The sequence below is a fragment of the Calonectris borealis genome, chromosome 1, assembly GCF_964195595.1.
Source record: "Calonectris borealis chromosome 1, bCalBor7.hap1.2, whole genome shotgun sequence".
Lineage (NCBI taxonomy): Eukaryota > Metazoa > Chordata > Aves > Procellariiformes > Procellariidae > Calonectris > Calonectris borealis.
Window position 1 is genome coordinate 158788643 of NC_134312.1, and position 16588 is coordinate 158805230.

The following is a 16588-nucleotide window of genomic DNA, read 5'->3' on the forward strand; positions in this document are numbered from 1 at the left end:
TCTGCAATTGAAGGCTATTGGAAATATTCATTACACGACCCATAACAATAATGGTAAGACTTGTGAAAGTTATCAGTGTTGCCAGCTTAGCACATAAAAGTCAAGAAAACCTCAAAGATACATTTCCTCTGTGTATAAAACTATCGAAAAATTGAATTTAGGAATTCGTTAGGGATGCACTAGGAACCTGATGTTTTGTTTTAGCTGTCTCTGAAAATGTCATTCATGCAGGTGTTAACAGCTACTAACATGGAAATTATTAAAAAGAGAACAAGCTGCAGAACAGCTGAAACTGTCACCTCCCTGTATCTCTCTTTCAGACCATCAGTTTGGAAGTCTGGCTTTCATCCTGCCTCTCCTCATCGCCTTATACAAGGTTATGTTCAAACTGGGGAAATTAGAAATCACCTCTAGGTCAAACAGTGTCTGAAATCTGCCCACAAATTGGTTCTCTTTGTCCAACCTAAATTTCATAGCCCACAGAATAACAGTGTCATTCTTGCACAAGTGATCAAAAGTTAGGAGGAGTTCATCCAGGAAGGGATGGTGGTAAACTACATCAGCAGCCATAATGTAGTCGAAGTGACAGGAAGACCTAGGAAAGTTCTTTTCCAGATCAATTCCCCAAGACAATTCCTTAACATGAGGCAGGTGTTTGCATTTCAGCTTTGTATTTTGGTGAATGTTGTGCTGAAGGTTTCCCAGCAGTTCTGGCAAATCAGTGGCAGTCACAAGTGCACCTGTGAGAGGGAGAAAACAAACGTGATCTTTGAATATACGTCAAGACTTGAGTAAACGCCCATTCACAAAAGGAACTTCTTACCAGGTAGCTCTCACTGAGGGGAACAGAACAATGTAAACGCTCCCAATAGCTCTTAGCCATTGTGCTTAAAATAAGTATTTGATTCCCAATAGTTCTACTCTACAGATTGCCATCTAAATGCTATTGGGAACGGGTGGGGAAAAATCAGATACTTACTGCATCTTGATATCATATTGGTTAAAAGTACAGTGAGCGACTAGGGATTGAAGAATACCAGTTACTGACTCCAAGAAGTCAGCATGAGATTTAAGTATTGCCTCAAGTTCTTTCCTTTTCATTTCCTTTCACAAGGAAGAAGCTTTCTCAGACTACAGAAAGCTAAAATTCTGTTAAATGCAGAAGTCACTGATCTGGATTATTCTTGAGGAAGAATAGGCTACCATGAGAGAAGACACAACAGTGTCTGTAGCAGAAAAATCAAGTTGCTGATCAGTTGCTGAAAGGAAATGCTGAACACAAATAGAAAGAAAGTGACCTGGCATCCAAGAGCTGTTCGGTCAGTGGAAGGTGATGCATTGGTCATACCTACATCTGGCTTCATCTGGTTGCCACTGACATCCTGTGAGGCCACTAGTTTCTTATCTTGGTCCCCTGTTTAACACTGTTAAAGACAACATCATCCACTGGGACCTCCTTTATTGCATCAATACACTCACAGCTTTACAGAAAAAAATAATAGAGCAGGTTTCCAAACAAGCCTTTTGGAATTTACTTTTTCTTGTTCTTGGAAGCTTTCAAACAACAGTCTTTTAGAATAACTGAGCCACTTCCTTTGTCCTCCAGTATTCACCTGAGAGATGTTTCCAAGAGCATAAGAGCAATGGCATGTACTCACCCAGTAAACTGGCTACTATGGAGACCAACCCAGTTCCAGCTCCAATTTCAATCACATTTTTGTCAACCAAATTGTATTGTTTAGAATTAGTTTCCAGAAAATAACACAGAACAAGAGCCTGTAGGGGAGGGAATCCATGAGCATACTGAACAAATAAATGAAATAAATCCCTTCACTAAATATGCATTGTCATTTAAAAGCATGCAAAAAAATTCTTGTCTGTTCAAATGAGCAATATTCATTCAAGCTCTGTCCCTAAAGGATCACAGCTCACTACGATCTTGGAGCTTTTTAGGCTGACAAAACGTATGCCACAACATGCCTCAATATAGGCTTGCAAAGCATTACAGCCAGAAGGAACAACTGCAATTATCTAATCTGTCACGCTGCATAACATGAGCTATAAAATTCCAGTCAGCAATTCCTGCTTATAATTGCACTTACTTGTGGTTGAGTTAAAAGACATCTTCACAAAGACATCTTGAGCAAAGCAAAGGACTGCTTGTAAGAGAAAATCCACAACAATCCTTGTTAAGCTCTTCCAATAGTTAATTATTTCTAACAATAATTACTATAATGATTCAAAAGGGACCAATAGATTCAACCCTTTTCTTCCAGTTCGTTTTCAGTTTCTATGTGCTTACCTTGTTAAGCTTAGCAGACTTTTACAGCAAACAAAGCCACAAAGAGCCCTGTACAACAGACTCCTCAGCTGAACTATGGCCGTACTTAAAAACAGCACAATCCTAGGAGGCTGATACCGTTGGGACAGAAACGGAGCCTCCTGGGTTTTAGTCCTCTCCCTCCTATAGGCAATCCTGGAGATGGTTCTGTTTCAGGGCTGTTCTCTCAATGCCGCAAGTGACAACGGTGCATCGTGGCACCTCCCTGACCGCAGTGGTTTCTTTCACTCTCAATTATTTCAAAACAGTCAGTTAGCTGCATTGCACAGATTCAAAACCTCGAAGAAAGCTCTTTGTATGGTGGGCATGTTGATGGTTCTTATATCAAGAGCCAAGGACAATGGTTCTCTCCCACTAGATTTCTGGCTGTTTAAGAAACTGAAAGCTCCAGCTGAACCTTTTCCCATGTCTGCGTATTTACAAGGTAAATTTGTTTGTCACGTGAGTAGGTTGAGTAGCTTCTATGAGTGCTAATATCTTGTGAGCTCATATCACAGCTGTTTCCACAACCTGGATCTGCCTACTATACAGCCATCTGTATTTATAAAATGTACATAAATGTAATCATCATAAGACTGTCATATTTCCTTCAAAATATGCTTGTAATTGGCCAATAGTATCAAAAGTTACTGGTAGGTGAGGAGGGCACACAAGATCATACATCTTGTGTGATAGGGGCACGAACAAGAAATACCATTTAAGCTTTGAGAACCAGGAATCCATACAAAACCAGGCTAAATTCAGGTTTGGGATTTGCAGAACGGAGACAGAAAAGCACAGGATGTCTTCCTTGGGTTTACAACATACAACAAAACATATTTATCATGCAAGACAAATTAAAAGTGCTAGAAGACTCCAAAACTAAAAAATAACACACCGATGGCCAGACGACTGCCCCGTAACAATCAGTGGCTTCTGTAATTCTTATCTCATGGCCAGCAAAGTGAAATCCTTCCCAGGCCTTATGAGTTATATGAGCAGGAAAAAAACGCCTTTTCATTATTTCTGCAACTATCTGTTCATCTTCTTTTTCCCCTGGAAGCAAAAGTATAAAAGGTCAAACAGGCTGACTGGACTGATAATGAAACTACCAATTTATATAGAAAAGCTGATTTGGAAGCAAGAATGTGAATTACGCCTGTGAATAAAAATACATTTCACCATTAATGGTTAGCATGATACATGGGAAGAGTCCTGAATTCTAACTGAAGTTTACAGTTTATGACTAAATAATTTCTTTCCTGTTTTGCTGAAGAAGCCCAGTTCATAAAAAGTAAAGAAGTGGAATTTTACCATATATTGCTTTCCATTTCAGCACTCCAAAGCAAATGTTTTAGCTTCTTTTTCCCTTCAAGAACAGCTGCCCTAGTATAGACACTCATGGCCTTACGTGCCCGGATTTTTTATTTTCCATATCCTTTTACTGTTTACTTTCCCCACATTATGGTTCTTTTTGACAGTAAACAAAAGGAGCCACAGTATCATTTATAAGTCTGTCACAAAACTTGTGAAACAGATCCTAGCAACACAAATTATGACAGACAGGAGGGAAAGCACCAGTGTTGTCAGGAAAGCTTATCCACCCACTCCACAGAGCCCTGTCAGAGGGATTCTTTCCAGTTGGCTTGATATCCTGAATGCCATCCCTGTTGCTAAGCGAAGGATATTTATGATAGCTAACATAATCCCGGGTAACTCTTCTAACAGGAGAGCATTCATTCTTTTTTAGCTGAATGCCAAGCCAGTTTCAGTTTTGCCATCATCACACAAAGCTGCACCACAACGTTACAAAAAAAAAAAAAAAGTAAGTGAAGCTGTCCCGAGCATTTTCTTAGCAAAGTCTAGAATCATTCCAAGTTTTCACAGGAAATTTGCTTTCACAGCCAACTATAATCTCTTGGCAAATTAGCTAAAGCAAAACATGTTTACAAGCTACACCTCCTAGAAAGCATGCTAGAGATTTAGATAACTGGGTTACCATCTGGTCCAAAGCAGAGTTTCTCCATCAAGCCTGCAGTTACCATCAAAGTCACAGATATCAAGATCGGGATCTGCACGGAAACTGCAGGCCCAATGGCTATTAAAAATGAAAATAGTTATGTTTTCATCAGCATAAAACACATTGGTCTTCTGAAGATTCTTCACGTTTTCTTCCCCACCAAATCACTGCAGTCACAGAACATGATGGCCTCAAGGATTGTCATTTGCTCTGCCATATGCCTCAATATTTTTATTGCCATAGCCTATTGACAAAGTCTCTCTCCCTTTCTTGTGATAGAAAGACCAAGGAACAAAAGCAGGGGTGAACAAAGAAAGAGACACCAAACAAAAACACATCAGGAAGATGCTCATTAGACAGTGCTTTAAGCTTGTAACTCTATTTACACTAAGCATCAGAGGACACTAGAGAATAGCAACAAACAAGGAAGAAAAAGCAAAAAAGTTCATGTTTAATTTTAGTATGTTGACACTAAGACATAATCTGAAAGTTAAAACAAACAAACAAAAAACAACAACAAAAAACAACTAACCAACCCACAGTACTCCAAAAATTTATTGGGGAGGGGGCGGCGGGAACCCTAATCATGGGATACAGCAAAATTAAAAATAATGTAATGCATATACTACTGGAAAAAATATAAAGAGTATAATTTTATAAAGGTAACTTAAATAAAATAGTCAACATTGAAACTATGATATTTTAAGATGCTAGGACATAAGTAGTATGTGGCAGCCCATTACATCTTCTGCAAGCCTCTAATGTTAAGTTGAGAGAAAACACATGCGTCGTTGTGCCTGCAAGGAGGGAACTCTGCACAAACATGAGTTAAGTGCCAGAGAACTGCTGCTCCACGGCAAAATTAATTTTTTCTTATGAAAGAATTAATATGAAGCTGTCTTATTACATGTATCGTAAGTGTATTTAATATTTCATCCTGTTTCCAGGCATACCAGATATAGCCTGCTTTTAATCTTCTCTGATTGCTTAGAGCAATCTGATCTTGTTCTGTGATCAGTACTAGCTGTGGAAGTAAAAAGCTCTTCCTTCTATTACCTTCCAATTACAACCATTTTTCTTGATTCTTCCTCCCTCGACATCTGTTTTGGATCCAATTTTGTTGAGAAGCTGTAAGTTATTAAGTCTTAACTTATAAAGCTTCTGCCAGAAGATCTATAAAACTTTAGCAGTATTACAGCTACCCCTCTAGTGCTCAACAAACATTTCCTACCTATTCCCTACATTATCAGCAATCTTTCTACTTAAGGCTTGCACAGCACCTACACCAACAGAGGTTGTAGTCCACTGCTCCCTACCTGAGCTAAACTGTCCACACCTCTGAAAGAAGAATCCCAGATCTGCTGATTAATAACACTACTTAAATCTTTGGCCATCTTATCCCTTTGGTAATCCCCCAGGTGTGTTATCTGGAAAAGTTTACATAATTTTTATATTTTTGTCTTCCCCTTAAGAAGATCTTACCATTGTGGAGAATCAAAAAGATTATTTGTTTCACCAGAGACATCATATAGTAGACAGGCTTCAAAATCCTAATGAGATATTTTATCAGGACCAGGATGCTAATGATTCTGACAAAGAATGCTGACAAAATAAGGAGTGCGGACTTTTAGTCAGATTTGTTTACTTACATACAAGTTTCCCTTCATACTGCAAAAGGCACTTTTCTATTTTCTGCTTTATATCTTTTAGAATAAATAAACTTTTTGTGGGACTGCACAAAAGGAAAGAAGTTAATTCTTCTGTAACTGCCTTCAGAGCAGTCAGAACAGAAAAATAACAAACTAGTGGGAAATCTTTCAAGCAACAAGAAAAGTGTTATCAGAGTAAGCAAAATCCAAGTGAGATTAAGTCTTTCAATACCTACCTTGAGAAAGTTCTGCTGGTACTTTGATCAAACTAGTTTCTTGATAACAGATGTAAAAAACTGATAGGAACTTATTCTCCTGGAAGTGTTTATCTTTGTGTTAGTTCATATTCTCTTGTTCAGGAAGAAAAATCCTTGGAATTATGACTCAATGGATTTTAATGACATTTTAAGACAAGAGCTGACTCATCAGTAGAATAGGGTCAGACAAGAGAAGAGGAGGCTTGACTGACCTGGCTCTCAATTCTTCTAAGAATGAAAGTGCATAATGGGCATTTCCAGCAATACTACTCGAGCACCCATTCTAAACTGTCAGAACTTAAAGGTCTGCTAGGACTGGTTCCTCACTTCTTCATTTGCCTGGGTTTGACCAGGTAGGTTTGCCCTCACTCCTCTTCTGTGATTTGGAGAGGCATGGAAGTGGTATATACATAGAATTACTTTCTTCAGCCTTTTCATCTCTTCGCACAGAAACCACTGGAGTTTCAGGTGCTAGAACCTTATTTACATTAAGATGAGACAGTCTGATCCTGTTCAGGTAACATCTAAAAATTGAGATAATTTTTGTTAGTGAAACAGATAGCGCTCCTCTGGTCTTGAACTTGTGTTCACCAAGAAGTTCCCATCTATAGATGCCCCAAATTCTTCCTGAAACAGAATTTGAATGTCTTTAAACTTCTTAAGACTTCCTGCCTAATAGGTTAATTTCCTATAGCATTCTTTGAACTATTTCAGGTAAAGTATTGTTTATCATTAGTCTTTGGAGCATGTTCTTTGAAATCCCTTGATTTTAAGTTAATATCAAGGCTGAGGGAGAAAAGTCATATACTGCTGACACATCTTGCACTATATCAACCACATCATTAAGAAAACAGCGTGAACATCATTCTCAAAGGCAAAGCAATCATCGTAATTACAACTGAAATGCGAACATAGTTTTCCAAAGAGACACACTAAATCATGTGGAAGACTGGAGTTGTGAAGTCAGTGGCAGGTTAGTTAGAGAAACGCGTGTCAAGCTGCAAAATCTTGTGTAGGGAACCAGAGGATTTTGCTGACACATTCAAATGTCAAATGAAGTGTTTTATATTAGAACAAAACCTAAAGAAAGAAAAGGACATGAATTCTGCTGAGACAGAGTTGGAGAAGTCCTTCAAGTGGGGAAGGGAAGGCAGAAAGAAAATAAAAAGAGAGAGACCAGGTCAGAATGGAACAAGTTTTTTCTTTAACAATGAAGCAAATCACACGAATGGGCCTTAGGCTATCTTTATCTGCACATTTTTGCTTGGAATGAGTAGAAATAGTACCTGTTTAGAAACGTGCAACATGATCAGCTGTTCCCTTTACACCAATTGTCACATAAAATCATGCTTGGGAGTATACAGCTCCATAAGGAAACGGTAACCTTAAAATTCAGTTGGGTATCTTCCATCAATTAATTGCATATGTTAAATCTCTCACTGTATAACTAATGATACTGCCTACAGTAATGCATTCTCCACTGAATAAAGAGAGACAGGCACTGTTAAACAGCACTTAAAATGCAGGAAAAGCAGCAAAGACAAGGGGGCTGAATTAAAATGATATATTTTTAAAAAAAGATACCCTTCTCTAGATACCTGAATTAAAATGTGGCTAAAAAAGGGAAGTAAAATGACCCTTCACACAAAAGTGTGAAGCTCGCAGTCAATATCTCCATTTTCAGACTCATTCACAAATAGCACACAGAGTAAAAAAACACCCTCCAAGTACTTTGCTAACAGATTAGGACAGCATTAATTCAGAAACAACAGTTTCACCCAATGATTCATCAAAAACAACCTTCAGGGGAAAAAATACAGATTAGTCTCTTTCAAATGCTGGCCTGACCCTACTTATTTTCTTGAGGTCAAATGGTGTCACAGCCCAAGGTGATAAGGAAATAAGACCCAGCAGTCTTCTGCTTCTCTCCTGCTTTGATGGATCTTCTCCAGCTGGCAAAAGGAATGAAATCCAAGCCTTCAGCATGAACTTGACCTGACAAAGTTCAGCCCTACAGCAACATATTCTCCCTTCTTCAGAAGCAGTATACTCTCATCTCTAGGGTTTAGACTTAAAATTTACCATTTAGACTTGTACTTACAAATATTTTAAGAACCATGTATCAACAGCTGTGAAGACGTACGTGGTTCCTCTAAGACTCCTCAGCAATTGCCTCTGAGTTTGATGACCACAGGAGAACTACCTGTGCTGACATTACTGATTGAGTAATGCATGAGAGAAAATTCCAAGAATTCATGATAGCCGGGACTCTTCAGATCTCCCCACTCTGGACACATGGAACTGGAATCATCCAAAGTAAAGATTCCAGATGTATTTTATATAGAAAATATATACATTGTATATGTAACATACATTACATATTTTATATATATATATACATATAAAAGCTATCTATATATCCCAACGTCAAGAAGATACCTGCAGAAAGGTCAGTGAGGGAACAGATCTGCAACTAGTTCTGTAACTGCAAGAGATGACTGGAGAAGAGTTACGTTGCTGCACTGATAGGAATCATCAGAAGGTAGCCCTGTGAATCCATCTGGGTATTTCCAATAGCTCAGAAGAACTTTACCCCAAATCTACATTAGGTCTCAATTCTAAGGGACTCTGGAGTCTCACAATCTTTACTGAGCTACTGACATCTCAGAATCAAAGTCCTGGTCTTGCAACCATTACAGATGGCTCCATGGAAACATACACAATCCTGAATCACAGAATAGTCCCCAAATTCCAGGTGGTATCACTTTAGTGTCTTTATTTCATTCCACTTATTTCTATTTCATTCCATTCCATTCCAGCCTAAGGACTCTTAAAGGAAGGGGTTAGGAGGGAAATCTAATCATGCCCTTGACTTCCCAGAAGTCAGATGTAACCTACACCTTTCTAAGAATATAAAGCAAAGTGCTGTTCCAGTACTTATCTAAACTACACAGTTAATTTTTCCTTACTTCATCCCTACCCTCAAAGAGGGAAATGATCATGTAACTGATGGAGGCATTCCAGTACATTCATTACAAGCTCAACCTGCTGAAGTGATGGCAATGACGAGGTATATCATATTGATTAATCTGAGATACTACAACAGGGTAATATAATGCTTGAAGCTTTATACTTTGAAATGCAGAAATACAAAACTGCCACCCACGAGCAGCCTCTTCTCAGCCAAGTGACAAGATGCACTTAGCTCAGAGCATGAGGAGACACGAACAGGAGGGGGGTATGCTCACAGTATCCAGTCTATATATTCAGCCAGGCTTGAGAGGTGCATTTTCAATTTGAAATTCACACCACTGATATCCCAGCCCCATCCAAGTCACGGGTCATGCAAAACCATTAGGAGGCTGAAAATAGAAGTACCATCGTCAGATTATCTCATGAACACATAATGAATTCAAATGTGCCAAGTACTTCCCTTGTTACTTCATCATGTTTGTCTGTCATTGAAAACATCTTCAGGTCTAGGCTCAGCAGCTATTTAATCTCTAAAGATAACTGAATGATTTCCCTTTCACTACAAAAGCAGACTGTGTTCTTAAATTAGATGGTCTAATGTACATTATAAAAGGCCAACAGCCAATTTCCTGATGGATAGGAATGCTCTGGATGAGTAATTTAGACACTGTAAGCCATTGTCTAGTCTAATCTTTCACATCTCTTACCTTGCCTGGTCAAGAGGGCTTTCTGCCGCTGAAGGCTCTCATTTCCTTGTAACAACATGCCAGAACACGCCAGGTACTACAGCCAGCAGAACAGAAGGGACTCAACAAAATGTCTGCCAATTTTCCCTTACCAATAATCATGGATTTCTAAAGTATTTCTTTGAGGAAAGGACCTGAAAGTAACCTAACAACACCAATCCATGCAAACATAATATGTTTTTCATGTGGCAGTTGAGAAATATTTAATTTATTGTTGAAAGGCAGCTACTGTAAAGGGGAAAGATGTGAAAACAGAAGAGACAGGCATATGGCTGAGAGGGAAGAATATGTTACAGACTCCTCTGCAGACTTAACGCATGCTTTGGTTGTTTGAGTGTTGCCTCCAACTTCTGTTCTATCCATACGCAAGAAGTTCCCATTTGAGTTTAGTAATGTCTTCAGCAAAAGCGGGTCTACTTGTGGGGGGAAAGGAACAGAGAAGTGTTAATTCAAATTAGTACACCTGATGTTTACTGTAGCATTTGAATGCTGCCACTTTCAAACAGAAGAGCTCAGAGATAAGTTACTATAAGATAGCCAAGAGGTAAACTCAGAGAATAGGTATTTTTAGACTATTCTGATTTGCTGTGAAGTTGCAGTTTAGCTCTAGTCACTCCTTAACTGGGTTATACTCGAGTGTTATTCCACACTACCTCTTTTATTCTTTTTTTGTTTGGAGGCAGCTTGTTGCCTGAGAGGAGTAGAATTTGAGTTCCGATATTTCAGGTCAATCCCGCAGTGAAGAAAAAAATGTAGGTAACTAATGGTGTGACTTCCATGAGTTTGGGGGTTTTTTTGATGCTTTTGAGATGAGAATTAATGGAAGAGGTTGTTTGGTTGGTTTTGTTTTTTTCTTTTTTTTTTTTTAAAGATAGAAACATAATTCAAAGCTAAGAGACAAAAAAGAGAAAGATGAAAGAAGGGAAGCAGGTGGTAGGAAGACATAGCAAAAGTTTATATATAGTATAAATAGGCTCATTTTTTAACCAGCACTGTTAATTGCAAAGTCCACTATATAAAAAATGGTTCAGCAATTTAAGCACTCAGAAAATGAAGGAACATCCTCAGAAGGATTCAAATTCACAACTCACTCACCTGAGGGATGTGTTCCAGCCGCCCTACAGAACCAGGTGCTTCCGCCCCCCTCCATCACCACCAGAGGTAGGCCTTCAGGAAACCAGGATTGCAAGAATCATGGTAGAAGGACAACAAGCAATGAAAAGCCCAGCTATGAACTGGGCACTCAGTTGTGAAGAGGCAGACTTGGGCTTCACACCCTGGTCCCAGGATGTTTTTCACATTTTACAGCAAAGTCTTTGAAGTCAATGGAAAAGTGTCAGTGGGGAAGGGAGTGAGAAAGTTAAGTATCTTTAGAAGTAACCCAGGAAATAGGAATGAGACACTAAGTCCCTCTCTCTTCCCAGCTGAATATCTTAACTTCTAAGTTACAGGGTTAGGCTGCTTCTCACTTCCTCCATTCCAACTATGTCCTATTTAAGGCACCTTTCTGGACTCCACCCAGAGACTTGAAATGATGGCAGGAATGGCCATCAATTAGGACATCTGTCAAGCATGGTGAGTATAGGGAGCGTGTCCCTTCTAAAATGCCGGGAGATATGTGAAGGTTACCAGGTCAGCATTTTCTCAGATATTTATGGATTAAAAGCTGAGCCCTGGCCAAGTGAAGTGAGACGATGGATTGTCAAGGACAAGTACGCCTTGCAAACTCAGTCTCCTCCTTTTGTCTCAGAGATAAAATTATTCTGGAGTGAATTTATATAATGCAACTGTGGTAAAGTAATTCAGTATCCCAAGAAATGAATGCAGGAATGGCAGAATCTAATCTCAGAAAAGTTTAGCCAAGGAGAGTTAAAACTAATTGCCCTGGTTTTGGCTGGGATAGAGTGAATTTTCTTCCTAGTAACTGGTATAATGTTGTGTTTTGCATTTAGCATGACAATAATGTTGATCATTCAACAGTGCCCCACATTAGGCGCCAAAAAGGACCGTCGTGGTTTAACCCCAGTTGGCAGCTAAACACCACACAGCCACTCATGCACCCACCCCCCCTCAGTGGGCTGGGGGAGAGAATCAGAGGGGAAAAAAAAAGTTAAACCTGTGAATTGAGATAAAGACAGTTTAATAGGACAACAAAGGAAGATAAAATAATAATAATAGTAATAATGATGATAAAAGAATATACAAAACAAGTGATGCACAATGCAATTGCTCACCACCCACCGACTGATGCCCAGCCAGTTCCTGAGCAGCAATCACTATCCCCTGGCTAACTCCCCGCAGTTTATATACTGAGCATGATGTCATAAGCTATGGAATATCCCTTTGGCCAGTTTGGGTCAGCTGTCCTAGCTGTGGCCCCTCCCAGCTTGCGCACCTGGCAGAGCATAGGAAGCTGAAAAGTCCTTGACTTATGATAAGCACTACTTAGCAACAACTAAAACATCAGTGTGTTATCAACATTCTTCTCATACTAAATCTGAAGCACAGCGCTATACCGGCTGCTAGGAAGAAAATTAACTCTATCCCAGCCGAAACCAGGACGCTAATGATCAAGAGAAATCATGAGAGGAAAGAAAAGAGACATCTAACAACGATGCAGGTGTGATGGAGAACTGATTGGATAAAGACACCAGAAGAAAGTTCAGACTGAGTGAGAACCTATCTGTAAGCTGAGAACCAGTAGTAATGGGAATCATGAACAAGAATAAGGAGCTTTAACCTGGAGAACTTGTGACAAGCCAATTAAGAAGGAAAGGGGAAGGCACCGAATATAAAGAGCTCAGACTGGAACTTGCAGAGGAACTGAACTGGAATAAGAACTCCGAGAAACAGAGATTGAAACTGGGAAGGTGAAGTTAATGAAATGGGAATGGAGAAGGCGGTAGAGGAAAAGGATGAAAACAAGGAAGGCACAGGCTCAGGGTGATCGAGCAGCAGGTTCAGCACCCTTCAACTCCCGAACCTTGCATGGAAGTTAATATGCCAAAGCCTGGTGTTAGACAAAACTGTAAAGATATCCCATTTTCCATTCATGTCTCCTCATCCTCTTAAACTAGTGTTTCTAGACATGGAAGAGAACCACCTGCTATTACTATCAACACAGTTACTCTGTTAGCGAAGTGGAATATATTTCTGCATTTCATCTAAAGATTCTGCCCTACCGACTAATTTTGCATACATTGACCTAATGTCCCAGAACTCAATATATTTTCATAATTCAAAAGCTAAAGAAATTACATGCAGGCTCACTCCTCCCTGCCTTGAATCTGCATGAAGAGAGTATCAATATTAGAAAGCCAAGCCTGCAGAAGCATAGAAAAGCCTGTGCAACTTTACCTCAGCCCTCATGTACTAAGGAATACATAATGACAGTCATCAATATTTCAGTCTTTAGTAATTGTCTTTAATATTTATTCTTCTAGATATTACTTCCCCCAACAATCATGCTTCATTGCATAGGATCAACTTGCGCTCTTTGTTCAAAACCTTGTTCAAGTCAGGATTACACAATAGCAAAGGAAATTGCATTAAAGAAAATCTCCAGATTAAGGCACTTGAACAGTGCTTTGTGGAACAGCAGTCTATACCAATCCCTATCAGCCATCTTGTGCGATATCAGCTTTCCAGAGAAGGTCATCAATTTGGGGTACTTTTAAAAACGTATTTGAAAGCAAAATAACAAACATTAGTTTCAGTAAGCAAATAATTAGTTTGAAGTATTGCAGTCATGCCCAAAGCTCCACCTTGCCTCGATGAACTTGGACACTGAGCTCTCGAAAAAGCAGAAGCCCAAAAGCCTGGCTTGACATGGGCCATGACTCAGCTGAGATTTTAAGCAAAAAATGTTATGAAAAATAAAATAATTTAAAAAAAAGAACCCTCCTTCTTTCACATTTAGCTGTAGAACATAACTAGACCCCATCCCAAAAGAACACATGCACTTGCCCTGAAACCTTGTCTACTCCTGGTGACCCCTAAAAAGGAGATTACTCGTGATGCTTTAGGATCTTGAAAGATGTGCAGTCATGAACTTGCTTAAAAGAAAAAGCTGCCAACAGCCCCTGAAGGTATTTGAAAATGAGGTTTGAGGCTGTCTAGAGAGAAACCAAGCCTGTAATAACCAATTCTCCCTAAGTGACACCCCACAAACAAACCCCTCCTGGATACCTTGTTCATAGTCATGGCTTCATTCCCTGGAACCCAGTCGCAGGCAAATAGCCGGAGGCCAGATGCCAGGCACTGGGGAACTGCCGGGATCAGAGTATGCTGGTATAGCAGATACTTACCGCATAGCTAGAATACTACAACAGCACTATCTGTTGTATTTTCTGTACAAGTGCCATAAACACAATTCTTCAGAAAAAATGAGTGAGAAGATAGCTCATTGTCAGCAAGACACCTTGTTCCTTATACTTAACAATATTCCTAAGCGCAACACAAAAATACAGTGAAATAAGAAACATTTTACCTTCTTGTCTTTCCAATTCTCTTATCAGTTCATTTTGTAGATGATTATGTTGTGATGATGTCAAATCCATACTATGCCACAAAACCTGGGACAGAGAAACACAAGCCTGCCTGAATAAAGTGACTTTATTTCTTTTTCCCCATATAATGCTTCACAAAAAAATTTAAATTATTTTTACATGTATTATGCTATAATTTACTTCTATCGATCATAAAGACATGTAGACACATAGATATCAATATTCAAAGCATAAAAGAACCAGAAGAGCAAACTAGTTCAACTGTTCTACTCTCAAACAGGGGAAAAAGCAAGTAGATATTAAAAAAAAAAAAAAAAAGAGCTTTGATAAACATTTAAAACTGTTTTATGAAATTTTAAAATTGGAATCAATTCAATTCAGGATTGGTAGGCTTATAAACAATTGAAAGGAAAGGTAGCAACAAATGTCTGAAAGAGAAGAAAAATTGCACCAAAAGGATCTAATCTTTTTTGAATTAATTAGCTTGGAAGGGAGTGAAACAACCTATTAGTAAAAGTTGCACATGAGAGTAAGTAGGAAGCAGGATCTATAGACAACACGCAGAACAGAATGTGTGTGTGCCTATATAAACAGACACAGAACGTGCAGACTCGGGAGAAAAAAAGTAAGAGGAAAAGTATGACACAGGACAAAACAATTTTCAGCTGTCTGCAGAAAAGCAGACAGACAACCAATAGTCTCCAATTCTTGATACTTTACAATCAGAAAAACACTGAGTCCACAGAAAAAGAAAAAAAAAAAAAACAAAAAACCACAAAACCAGTGCTCTGGTAATTTTTAAAGCTCTTGCACTGTTATATGGAAATTGGACTGATTTTTGCAGGAATGGTTACAGGCAGCATACAGTTAATAATCTACAGATGTCTAAACACCCAATAGGGATGCAATTAAATAAGGCAATGGATGAAGGAGTATCTCTATCTAGTTAAGAAAAAAAGAAAAAGAAAAGCAATCAAAGTAAAAACATACACTGAATATAGAGAAACTTCCTCACAGTGCAAAGCCTTAGGCAGGTTTTCCTCTCAAAACTTCAGATGAAAGAGGACTGAATAGTATAGAATAGTATAGAATAGCCCTGTCTTGTTAGAGAGGATGCACCTTACCCTCTTGACTTCACCCTACAAAAGACACACGGGTTTAACATTTGACTTTACTACCTCAGTGCCAGCAGCCATTAACCTATTTGAAGGTGAAAAATAACTTAGGGGGCTTCTACACATTACCTTAACACACAAACATAAATATAATAGCAGTATTTTTGTTCTGTCTATGAACTTAGCAGTAGTAACCTCTTTACACGGGAAACAGATTCAACAGCATTCAAAGTCTTTGTATGCATCTTCAGAATAACAAGTGGCATTAGAAACTACTGGGACATTAAGCCGTAAATGTTAGGGACATCCATCAGCTTGTCATCTACCTCAAAGTATAAAAAAGACAAATTTTCTTCCCGCTAGAAGATAAAAATAACAGGTTAATAATCAGTCCCTTCACATTCTGAAGGACAAGCAACGTTGCACTGTAAAATCACCCTAAAAGGGAAAACCTTCGTATTTTGTGGTCCTCTACATTTTTTTTTTCCTTCTAAAAATATCCTTTGAGGTGCGCTGAACTACACAACAACCTGTCTGACTTTAACACACGAATTCAGGAGTACTACAAGCAGCTAAATAGTGCAGAACAGCTCAGTTGCCGAGTTATGCGGCTTAAAGTAAATGATACGAAGTAATTTAGAGTAAAAGCGACAGAGAAATGAAATACCACCGGCATCCACCGTGTTTCAGTCAACGTTACCTGAATCTCTTGCAGCTTTCCAAAGATGGTACTCTAACAGAAAAGCCCTTATCCGCCCGGTGGCTTCCCCCCGGGCAGAAGCGTGCTCCGAAGCGTGTGTCACGCGTTGCCAACATCCCCACACCAGCAGCAATAATAAATCCCGACAGCTGCAGCAGGGACACGAGGTGGGCACCACACGCCCCCTCCCTTGCGCAAGGGAGCGGATTTCGTAACAGCGGTAGGCATCCAGTCAAGGGAGCTCCAACCAACAGAGTAACCAGCTTTGGAGTATTTTTTACAAAAATAAGATAGCGTTAG

General features: G+C 39.1%; 1 protein-coding gene across 1 annotated transcript; it reads right to left on the reverse strand.

The window, feature by feature from the left end:
* Positions 1-316: 316 nt before the first annotated feature.
* Positions 317-15833, reverse strand: LOC142078429 (protein-lysine methyltransferase METTL21E-like). The gene is given in 6 exon segments (XM_075140939.1): positions 317-336; positions 339-740; positions 1659-1776; positions 3219-3376; positions 14455-14603; positions 15784-15833. Coding segments are annotated over 6 exon segments (897 nt in total).
* Positions 15834-16588: the final 755 nt, after the last annotated feature.